At 43.5% G+C, this 12,091-nt stretch overlaps 1 protein-coding gene across 1 annotated transcript in view; it reads left to right on the top strand.

Annotated features, from left to right (window-relative positions):
- The first annotated feature begins 2,233 nt into the window (after positions 1-2,233).
- WDR76 (WD repeat domain 76) overlaps positions 2,234-12,091 on the top strand; it is a 61,329-nt gene continuing 51,471 nt past the window's right edge. Inside the window, exon 1 of the mRNA XM_066276653.1 lies at positions 2,234-2,337. Coding sequence (XP_066132750.1) covers positions 2,275-2,337 — 63 coding nt within the window. The 5' untranslated portion in view covers positions 2,234-2,274. The remainder of the gene's footprint in view (positions 2,338-12,091) is intronic.

Raw genomic sequence — 12,091 nt, 5'->3', positions numbered from 1 at the left:
TATTTTCTGTGTTTACCATGCTTAGGTCTCTGTAAGGAGTATGGAATATTGTTAAATGCCTGGTGTCCTCCAGAAGCCTTAATTTTAAAATAAAAAAAAGAGAAATATAATGCTGAGGTCGCCGGTTCGAAACCCTGGGCTTGCCTGGTCAAGGCACATATGGGAGTTGATGCTTCCTGCTCCTCCCCCCTTCTCTCTCTCTCTCTCTCTCTCTCCTCTCTCTCTCCTCTCTCTCTCTCTCCTTTCTAAAATGAATAAAAAATTAAAAAAAAGAGAAATATAAATATAGGGGGAAAAAGAAGCTTGAATTTTACTCAGAAAGTCTTCAAGGACCTTGAGAATCATAACAGAAGCAACTGCAATTCGCTAGCTGGATTGTTAAAACATGTTGGCTAACTGGAAGTCAGAACACATTTCACCGGATTTTATATGTTGGAGAGAGAAGGGACATCATGAGAAAAGTCTTGAAGTCTGGAATAGCATGGTATAATAAATATATGAGACATTGAAAAGTGAAAAGTTTGCTATATATACATATATACATTTTTTTTTTTTAGCATGAGAGAGAGATGGGAAGGTAGAGGGATGGGAGGCATCAATTCTTCCTTGCAGCATCTTAGTTGTTCATTGATTGCTTCCTCATATGTGCCTTGATCCAGGGGCTACAGCAGAGTGACTGATCTCTTGCTCAAGCCAGCGACATTGGGCTCAAGCCAGCAATCATGGTCTCATGTTTATAATCCCATGCTCAAGCTGGGGACCTCGGGGTTTTATTTTTCTGAAGCTGGAAACGGGGAGAGACAGTCAGACAGACTCCCGCATGCACCCGACGGGGATCCACCCGGCACGCCCATCAGGGGCGATGCGAAGCCCCGAGCCACTCTAGTGCCTGGGGCAGAGGCCAAGGAGCCATCCCCAGCGCCTGGGCCATCTTTGCTCCAATGGAGCCTTGGCTGCGGGAGGGGAAGAGAGAGACAGAGAGGAAGGAGGGGGGGAGGTGTGGAGAAGCAAATGGGCGCTCTCCTGTGTGCCCTGGCCGGGAATCGAACCCGGGTCCCCCGCACGCCAGGCCCACGCTCTACCGCTGAGCCAACCGGCCAGGGCCAACCTTGGGGTTTTAAATCCGGGTCTTCCACATCTCAGTCCAACACTCTATCCACTGCACCACTGCCTGGTCAGGCAGAAAACTTTGATTTCTATCAGTAATTTTTGAGTCAAGGAGTGGAGTGGTGAAAGTTTGGCAGGTATAGAGCCTGGAGACCCTTGCAGGTGCTGTTAATAGGATTAATTCTAAAGTTATTTTACCTGTGCTCTATAATTGGGCCTAGGCTGGGAGAAGAAATAAAACTGGGCAAGTCTCCATCAGGAAATAGCGGAAGATCCAACAAGGGAGCAGTTTTGGCCTAAAAAGAAAAGGACCCTAATTTTACACTGAATTTTTCAGCTCCAAAATATGCCGTCTAGAGAGAGTAATTTGATGGGGAGACAATTGTTTTGGCTCACTGCAACCCAGTGAACAGGAAAAACAAATTTTAAATGTGGCAGAATCTAACTTTGTGCACTGGTCTTCTCCTAGCCAATGAGGTTTATCTGAGGCGCGATTATTCATAATAGGAGAAAAAAATATGGCTGTGTCTATAAGAAATACAGTGCACTAAAGTTTGGCGTTGTTTTGTGATACATAAACTATTTGATTCACTTTTTATAAGATCTTTAGTATCTTAATTAATTGGTGGGCAGATGATCAGGTGAAATTTAAACCAGCTAAAAGTTATCAGCTTTTGAAAAAAACCTAAAATGCTTTCCTTCCTAGGAAGATAATACGGTAGCCATAGGGCATAATATTCTGGTGGTGGGGTTAAAAGAAACTAGGGAGCCCTAGGTAAAGGCTACACGTTGGTCTCCATTTCCTCTCCTTTTTGTTCATTTGGGCATCTAAGTGAGTCTGAATCTCGACAGGGCTCATATTGCAAGGCAAGGAGATTTCTCCTTAGCAAGAGCGCCACTATTTTTTCAAAGCGAGATCCTGGCACCAGAAGCATCAAAATCACCAGTATCCCAGGTGAAAATGTCCATTCAGTTCTGTCTCATCCTTAAGGAATTTTAGTTTGGGGTGAGGCTGGTAAACTTTCTTCTTTAAGAGACCGCCCGCGCCTCGCCCCACCCAGGCCGGCCGACTTCCGAGCCCGCCTGCGTCGCCACGCCTCCCCTGCCTGAGGCCCCGCCTCCTGCCCAATATTGGCGGGAAGGCGCCAGCTGCAAAGCGGTGGAAAGATGTCGGGGCTGTACGCAGCTGCTGAGGAGATGGCGGACTCCAGGCAGCAACTTCAAGTGAAGGTGAGAGACGGCTTGTCGCTTTCCAGTGTGCTCCTTCTGCCGTCTTCGTGAGGGGTCCGCCAGGCACAGGCCCGGGAAGGCACCGAGACGGGGCGCCCAGCACTTCCCTCCTCCAAAACGATTTCCCTTCCCCGGGGCATCTCGCAGTTTAATGGGCTTTTCCGAGTTTGCTTCAAAAGGGAAGCGGGATACCTGCTTTTATTTCCTTTGTGGAATCTAGGCCGTCAGCGTGAAGAAAGGTTCTTTTCAACCCTAGAAAATAGGAGCAGGATGAGATCAGGGACTCAGCATTTGCTTTTGCAGCGGTTATTGTCAGCTTTCCACTCTTGGAATAATTCAGGTTATTCAGACGCTGACAGGGTAGACTTCTCAGTTCCAAATTGTAGTCGTTATTATTATTGGTGTGGTATGCTCCTTTGGGCAAGAAATGAGCCCAGTATAGTAAATAATTCTATTTGGGTTAATGAATTTAGTATCTACATTTTGGGTGGAAAAAATTTCCCTTATAGACTATCAGTTTGGATTTATGTTGTCGTGAAATAGGAATTAGATTTATTTACACAGATCTGTAAGAAAAGGTATAGGACCTGGGATTCTAATACTATACATATTTTCCTTTAATGTTCTGAATAGGTAAATGAATGTAAAGAAAACCAGAACTTCTCTTATGTATCTCTGAGGCCAGGACAGACTACAGTTTAGGAAAAACAGCTAAGGTTTGTCTTGTCCCCTTTTCACTCAGTGATTAAAAGCCAAACTAACTTAAGATCCTGAAATCCGTGTTAGATAAGAACTCTTAACAATGAAATGGTATGTAAGAAATATAAGAAAACAGAAATAAAGAAAACTTGTGGTCCAAGCTGGTTGGCCTAGTGGTAGAGCCTTGGCCTGGGGTGTGGATGTCCCGGGTGTGATTCCCCGTCAGGGCACACAGGAGAAGCGCCCATATGCTTCTCCTCTCGCTCCTCTTTCTCTCCTCCCTTCCTCTCCTGCAGTCATGGCACAGTCATGGCTGTACTGGAGCTATTGGCCCAGGGTCCTGAGGATGGCTTCTCTGCCTCAGACGCTAAAAAATGGCTGCTGTTGCAACAGAGCAAGGGCCCCTGATGGTCAGAGCATCGCCCCCTAGTGGGCTTGCCTGGTGGATCCTGATCTGGGCGCATGCGGGAGTCTGTCACTGCTTCCCCTCCTCTCACTGAATGGAAAGAAAAACAACAACTTGTATAAAGATTTTTAACTCCAAAGGTGAAAGCCACCATATCTTCTAAGGCAAAATCCGTTCTGCCAAAATCATCTTTAGATGTTCACACAGATTAACAAACGACAACACGTGAGCTCTGTGCACACAGTGATTCTCAGTATTGATATGAAAAGCAGTCAGGCTAGAGACAGTGATGTAAAGATACCACATCAGGCCTGGTAAGAGTTTCATTATTGCTTATTCAAATTTTTCTTTGAAAAATTGAACTTATGGCCCTGGCCGGTTGGCTCAGTGGTAGAGCGTTGGCCTGGCGTGCGGGAGTCCCGGGTTTGATTCCCGGCCAGGGCACACAGGAGAAGCGCCCATCTGCTTCTCCACCCCTCCCCCTCCTTCCTCTCTGTCTCTCTCTTCCCCTCCCGCAGCCGAGGCTCCATTGGAGCCAAAGATGGCCCCGGCACTGGGGATGGCTCCTTGGCCTCTGCCCCAGGCGCTAGAGTGGCTCTGGTCGCGACAGAGCGACGCCCGGGATAGGCAGAGCATCGCCCCCTGGTGGGCGTGCCGGGTGGATCCCGGTAGGGTGCATGCGGGAGTCTGTCTGACTGCCTCCCTGTTTCGAGCTTCAGAAAAATACAAATATATATATATATAAAATTGAACTTCTGATAAGCTAAGTTAGTTAAGGGTCTCTCTAGCTCAAATTATGCTATATAATTTATGTTTAGTTGATATTTTCTTATTTATTTATTTATTTATTTATTCCTGAAATGAGAAGTGGGTGACAGACAGACTCCCGCATGTGCCGGACCGGGATCCACCCAGCATGCCCACCGGGGGGCGATGCTCTGTCCATCTGGGGTATTGCTCATTGCAGCCGGAGCCATTCTAGCACCAGTGCCTAGGCCAACTTTGCTCCAATGGAGCCTTGGCTGTGGATGGGGAAGAGAGAGACAGAGAGGAAGGAGAGGGGGAAGGGTGGAGAAGCAGATGAGCGCTTCTCCTGTGTGCCCTGGCCGAGAATCGAACCCAGGACTTCTGCACGTCAGGCCGACGCTCTACCACTGAGCTAACTGGCCAGGGCCTTTACTTTTTTAAAAAAATTGATTTTAGTGAGAGGAGAGAGAGAGAGAGAGAGAACGTGAGAGAAAGGGAGGGTAAGGGGTGGGAAGCACCAACTAATAGTAGTTACTCTTAGTATGTGCCTTGACCAGACTAGTCCAGGGTTTTGAGCCAGCAACTTCAGTAATTCTAAGTTGATACTTTATCCACTGCACCACTAGAGGTCAGGCAGAATAATATTTTCTTTCAACACAAAAAAGAGACAACTGTTGGAGTAGAGAAGGTACATGAGAAAACATTATTTCTATTTAAAATAATAGTTTCAGTCAGTTTAAGGAATTAGACATCTAATTCTTTTGGCTTCTGTTGACTTACAGGAGTGCTGTACTTCATTTAAAGTGACAAGTTTTAGGCCCTAGCTGGTTGGCTCAGTGGATAGAGCGTTGCTGGGTGTTTGGACATTCCAGGTTCGATCCCGGTCACGGCACACAGGAGAAGTGACCATCTGCTTCTCTCCCCTTGTCTCTCTCTCTTCTTTTCCTCTTCCCCTTCTGCAGCCAGTGGCTCGATTGGTTCGAGCATCACCTTGGGCTCTGAGGACAGCTCGGTTGATCCGAGCTTCAGCCTCAGGTGCTAAGAACAGATTGATTGATTTGAGCATCAGCTCCAGACTAGGGATGCCAGGTGGATCCTGGCCTGTGTTTGTGCAGGAGTCTGTGTCACTGTTACCTCTCCTCTACTTGAAAAAAATAATAAAGAAGAAAAAATAAAGTGACAAGTTTTATATGAGAAATGGAAAACTGTACCCCATGACAAAACGTTGATGGAACTAGGAGAACAGAAAATGATGGTAGGGAAAGGGACATGGAATAATTAGGATGTTCTTTTTTTTTTTTTTAATTGATTTTAATTTATTGTGTTTACATAGATTCTAGTGTTGCCCCGAATGCATCCCCCCACCCCCATATTCCCCTCAATATTTCCTTTGCCCTCTCCCCATAGCGCCCTCCCCCCTTCCCTTCAGGTTTATCCCATCCTATCATCCCCTTTCCCTCTGTCCTCTTTTCCTCTGGTCCCTTTGATCCCTCCTCTGTCTCAATTCCATTCCTCAGTTCACACTTCATTGGATTCCTCAAATGAGTGAGGTCATATGATATTTTTTTTTTTGCCTGGCTTATTTCACTTAACATAATAATTAGGATGTTCTTATGAAAATACGAATTCAGCCTGACCTGTGGTGGTGCAGTGGATAAACCGTCGACCTGGAAATGCTGAGGTTGCTGGTTTGAAACCCTGGGCTTGCCTGATCAAGGCACATATGGGAGTTGATGCTTCCAGCTCCTCTCCCCCTTCTCTCTCTCTGTCTCTCCTCTCTAAAATGAATAAATAAAATTAAAAAAATAAATAAAAAATAAATAAAATTAAAAAATAAAAAAAATACGAGCCTGACCTGTGGTGGCGCAGTGAATAAAGCATCGACCTGGAAATGCTGAGGTCGCCGGTTTGAAACCCTGGGCTTGCCTGGTCAAGGCACATATGGGAGTTGATGCTTCCAGCTTTTCCCCCCTTCTCTCTCTCTGTCTCTCTCCTCTCTCTTCCTCTTTCTCTCTCTCTCACTCTCTCTCTCTCCTCTCTAAAAATGAATAAATAAAATTAAAAAAATTAAAAAAAAGAAAAAAGAAAATACGAATTTAATTTAATTTTATTGTCCTAGAGGTAAGAACTAGGACCTAGGGTGGGACAGCGTGGAGTAAATCCTAGGTAAGTACATTGGACTGGCTATTGAAAGCCTAAATTTTAGGCATGGCCACTTCTAAGAACCCTTGTGCTTTTAAGCAAATCACCTCTACATTGAGGGGATTTTGTAAGACCCATGGTTCTCAAATTTTAGCCTGTATTAATATTACCTGGAGGGTTTGTTAAAACTCTGTTACAGGGCTTCATGACCAGAGTTTCTGATTCAGAAGTGTCGGAGTGGGTGTAGAATTTGCATGTATAGACCTTGGCCTCAGTTGGTAGAGTAGACCTGAAATGAGAAGGTTGCAGCTTCCATCGCTAGTCAGGGCACAAACAGGAAATAACTAATGAATGCATGACTGAGTGGAACAACAAATGAATGCTTCCCTCCCCATCCCCTTTATCACACTTTCTGTCTCTTTAAAAAGCAATCAATAAATAAAAATTAAGCCTTGTCTGGATTGCTCAGTTGGTTGGAGCATTGTCTGGAAGGTTGCTGGTTTGATTTCTGGTCAGGGCACATACAGGAACAGCTTGATGTTCTTGTCTTACTGTCTCTCTCTCTCCCTGCCTCAGAAAAAAACCCAAAAAAACTTCTTTCAGGTTGATGCCTTGCTCACTGCGCCACCACAGATCAGGCAACTCTTTTCATCTTGCAAAACTGAACTCTATACCCATTAAACAATTCCCCATTCTTTGCCTCCTGCCAGCCCCTGGCAACTACCATTTTATTTTCTGTCTCTGAATTTTATTACTATCGGTACCTCATTTCAGTGGAATCAAATGGTATTTGTCTTTTTGTTTTTTGGGTTTTTTTTTTAGAGAGAGAGTCAGAGAGAGGGATAGACAGGAATGGAGAGAGATAAGCATCAATCATCAGTCTTTCGTTGTGACACCTTAGTTGTTCATTGATTGCTTTCTCATATGTGCCTTGACCGTGGGCCTTCAGCAGACCAAGTAACCCTTTGCTCGAGCCAGGGACCTTGGGTCCAAGCTGGTGAGCTTTGCTCAAACCAGATGAGCCCGGGCTCAAGCTGGAGACCTTGGAGTCTCGAAGCTGGGGCTTCCGCATCCCAGTCTGACACTATCCACTGCGCCACCGCCTGGTCAGGCGGTATTTGTCTTTTTGTGACTGGCTTATTTCATCTAACATAATGTCCTCAATTGTTCATCTTTTTTATTATATTTATCTTAGTAGATCATTGTGGTGTTGATTTGTATTTTCCTCATGACTAATGATGTTGAGCATCTTTACATGTGCTTATTGGCCATTGTACTTTAGAGAAATTTCTATACAAGGTCTTATCTGTTAAAAAAATTAAGTTTTTTTTAAAATTATTGAATTGTAAGAGTTCTTTATATATTCTGGACACTTGACCCTTATTAGATACATCATTTGTAAATATTTTCTCCCATTACATGGGCTATAATCATTTGACATACAAAATTTTTTAACTTAATTTTTTTTAAGTGAGAGGATGGGAGATAGAGAGACAGATTCCCATATGCACCCCAACTGGGATCCACCTGAGCTATCTCCAGTGTTCCGGCCAATGCTCAGAACAATTGAGCCACTTGGTGTGAGAGGAGAAGAGAGACGGGGAGTGGGAGGGGCAGAGATTTTTAAAAATTGATTTTTAGAGAGAGGGGAGAGAGAGAGACAGACAGAGAGAAAGAGGTGGGGAGAAGTAAGAAGCATCAACTTGTAGTAGTTGCTTCCTATATGTGCCTTGACCAGGCAAGCCCAGGGTTTCGAACTGGTGACCTCAGTGTTCCAGGTTGATGCTTTACCTACTGCACCACCACAGGCCAGGCCAGGCCAGATGGTTGCTTTTCATGTGTGCCCTGACTGGGGATCGAACCCAGAACATGCGCATGCTGGGTCAACACTCTATCCACTGAACCAACTGGCCAGGGCCTTTAATTTAATTTTAAATTAAAAAATTTAATTTGAGTGTAATTTATCAATTTTATTTTTTGTTGCTTATGCTTTGGCATCATATTTAAAAAACCATTGCCTAATCCACGGTTATGAAGATTCACACCTATATTTCCTTCTAAGAATTTAATAGTTTTAGCTCCTACATTTAGGTGTTTGATATATTTTGAGTTAAATTTTTTTTTTCGTTTTATTTCAAGTTAATTTTTGTATATGACATGAAATAGGGGTCCAAATTCATAGTTTTTTATTTTTTATTTTTTTAATTATTTTCATTTTTCTGAAGCTGGAAACAGGGAGAGACAGACAGACTCCCGCATGCGCCCGACCGGGATCCACCCGGCACGCCCACCAGGGGCGACGCTCTGCCCACCAGGGGACGATGCTCTGCCCATCCTGCGCGTCGCCATGTTGCGACCAGAGCCACTCTAGTGCCTGGGGCAGAGGCCACAGAGCCATCCCCAGCGCCCGGGCCATCTTTGCTCCAATGGAGCCTTGGCTGCGGGAGGGGAAGAGAGAGAGAGAGGAAAGCGCGGCGGAGGGGTGGAGAAGCAAATGGGCGCTTCTCCTGTGTTCCCTGGCCGGGAATTGAACCCGGGTCCTGCGCACGCTAGGCCGACGCTCTACCGCTGAGCCAACCGGCCAGGGCCAAATTCATAGTTTTGCATGTGGATTTTCATTTGTTTCAGAACCATTTATTGGTAAGACTTTTTTGTGACAGAGAAAGAGAGAAAGACGGAGAAGGACAGGTAGGGACAGACAGGAAGGGAGAGAGATGAGAAGCATCAGTTCTTCATTGCAGCTCCTTAGTCTCCTTAGTTGTTCATTGATTGCTTTCTCATATGTGCCTTGACCAGGGGGGCTCCAGCAGAGCGAGTTATCCCTTGCTCAGGCCAGCGACCTTGGGCTTCAAGCCAGGGACCTTTGCAATCAAGACAGCAACCATGGGGTCATGTCTGTGATCCCACGCTCAAGCCAGTAAACCCATTCTCAAGCTGATGACCTTGGCATTTCAAACCTGGTCCTCTGTATCCCAGTCCCATCTCTAACCACTGGGCAATCTCCTGGTCAGGCTATTTTCTTAAATTTTTTCTGTGGTAAGTAGAATCATTTAAATTTGTTGTTTTGATCTCAGTATTTAGTGTTTTGAAATAGATTCTTAGGAAGTCCTTGGTGATAATGGTGATGTTTTTCTCTTAGAGGCTATTTTAAAGGCAATGACAAGAATCACCTTTGTTGCCACTATTATTTTGTATATGTGAGGAAAATCTGTATTTTGGTCAGTAATACATGTACATATGTGTTTGTCATATAATTCTACATGTGTATGTATACATACAAACAGGTAATTCCATATATACACACATGCACAGAAACAAAACAGCCGGCCATTTTCTGTTGCAGCCCTTTTTATTTGTTGCTCAATTGACAAATTGTACTTTTAACCTTTCTTTCTTTGAGCTTTAAGTCTCTTCTTTTTTTTTTAAATTTTTTTATGTTTATCTTAGAGGAAGGGAGAGAGAGAGCAGAAACATCGACTGGTTCCTGTATGTGCTCCAACTAGGGATCAAACCAGCAACCTCTGCACTTTGGGATAATGGTCTAACTAACCAAGCTATCTGGCCAGGGCTGTGCTTTCAGCCTTTTTTTGCTTTCCCCTAACCACATTATTGATTTGTTTGACTTATACCACACCTTTTACACACATGTGTCCTCAACTCCTACACTTTCCTTTCCTACGTCCTTATTTAGGTACAACCCAAGCTTTACCAGAGTTGTAAAATTTCTCTCCATGTAAATTCTAATGGCTTCACATATATATATTTTTTCCTCATGAAATAATTCCTGGGGCCCTCCATCTTCCCTTTTAATTTTTTGAGAGAGAGAGCTAGCATGTGGCATGTGACAGGCAGGAAGGGTGAGAGATGAGAAGCATCAATTTGTAGTTGCCTCACTTTAGTTCATTGATTGCTTCTCAAATGTGCCTTGACCAGAGGGCTCAAGCTGAGCTAGTGACCACTTGTTCAAGCCAGCAACCTTGGGCTTCAAGCCAGCGACCATAGGATCCTGTGGATGATCTCACACTCAGGTTGGTGACCTTGGGGTTTCAAACCTGGGTCCTCAGCATCCCATGTCAACACTATCCACTACTCCATCACCATTCAGGCCTTCCTACATCTTTCTGGACAGTTTTACTTTTCTTGGTCTTCCTTTCACCATTTTCCTTTGAAAAAAAATTTTTTTTATCTCTCCTGTGCTGGATCCTATCTTTTTCCTTCTCCGTTTATACTCATTTTGGTGAAGTGTAGCTTATATATTATAACTTTCTGAGAAAAGGTGTATGAGGGATAGTTTGCATATCTGAAAGGTCTTTGTTTTCCATTTGATTGATGGCTTAATTGGATTTAGAATTGTAATTGGAGAATAATTTTTCCCTAGAATTTTAAAGATTGTTCCAATTGTTTTCTAGCTTCCCTTAATATTTTTTTAAAGAATTTTAATTTTTTTAACTTTATTTAGGTTTTTTTTTTTTAAGAGAGAGAGAGAGAGAGAGAGAGAGAGAGAGAGAAAGGGGAGGAGCAGAAAGCATCAACTCATATGTGCCTTGACCAGGCAAGCCCAGGGTTTTGAACCGGCAACCTCAGCATTCCCGGGTTGACACTTTATCCACTGCGCCACCCACCACAGGTCAGGCACTTCCCTTAATTTTGAGAAGGTACTGCCATTCTGATTCTTGGTTCTTTGTGATCATTTTTCCCTATGCTAGCTTTTAGGATCTGCTTGTATCTCACTTATATCAGATGTTATGAAACTTTGTGATGATATACCTAAGCTTGGGCCTTTTTTTCATTCTTTTTACTGTGTACCCATTGGGCCATTTTATTTATTTATTTGTTTATTTATTTATTTATTTATTTATTACAGAGACAGAGTCAGAGAGAGGGATAGACAGGGATAGGCAGACAGGAACAGAGAGATGAGAAGCATCAATCATTAGTTTTTTATTGCACATTGCGACACCTTAGTTGTTCATTGATTGCTTTCTCATAGGTGCCTTGACCGTGGGCCTTCAGTAGACCGAGTAACCCCTTGCTTGAGCCAGCAACCTTGGGTCCAAGCTGATGAGCTTTTGCTCAAACCAGATGAGCCTGCGCTCAAGCTGGTGACCTCGAGGTCTCGAACCTGGGTCCTCCGCATCCCAGTTCGACGCTCTATCCACTGTGCCACCGCCTAGTCAAGCCCATTTTATTTATTTATAAAACTTTATTGATTTTGGAGAAAGAAGTGGAAGACACACACATAAAGAAATGTCGATCTGCTTTTCTATATGTGCCCTGACGGGAGATTGAACTGGAAACCTCTGTGTATCGGGGCAATACTTTAACCAACTGAGCCATCTGGCCAGTTGGGCTGCTTTAATGTGGAAGTTCACATTAAACAAAACAAGAAAATTCATGTCTTCAGTTTTGAGAAACTTTCATATATTATTTCTTTAATTATTTTCTCTCTTCGTTTTATCTGCTGTTCACACATCCCAACTGTTGAGTATTGAACCTTCAAGATGGCTTCTCTAGTCATACTATCTTTTACTCTTATGTGTTTCTTTTTTTTTGTATTTCTTTATAAATTTTTTTAACACTTTCAATGAATTAAAATTTTTGTTACTGAGTTTTCTTGTTTTGTTTAATAAAAAGATAACTTTGAGTAATAGTATTAATTAATGGCCAGTAGGAAATAATTTGCTGTTAGGTTACACTATTTGACTTCTGATATCAGATAACTTATTTAATTGAGATGTCATACAGATATCTTTATTTCAT

This window comes from Saccopteryx bilineata, chromosome 4 (assembly GCF_036850765.1).
Source record: "Saccopteryx bilineata isolate mSacBil1 chromosome 4, mSacBil1_pri_phased_curated, whole genome shotgun sequence".
In the NCBI taxonomy this organism is placed as follows: domain Eukaryota; kingdom Metazoa; phylum Chordata; class Mammalia; order Chiroptera; family Emballonuridae; genus Saccopteryx; species Saccopteryx bilineata.
Note: the sequence above shows the minus strand (reverse complement) of the source record. Positions and strands in the feature narration are given on the sequence as shown.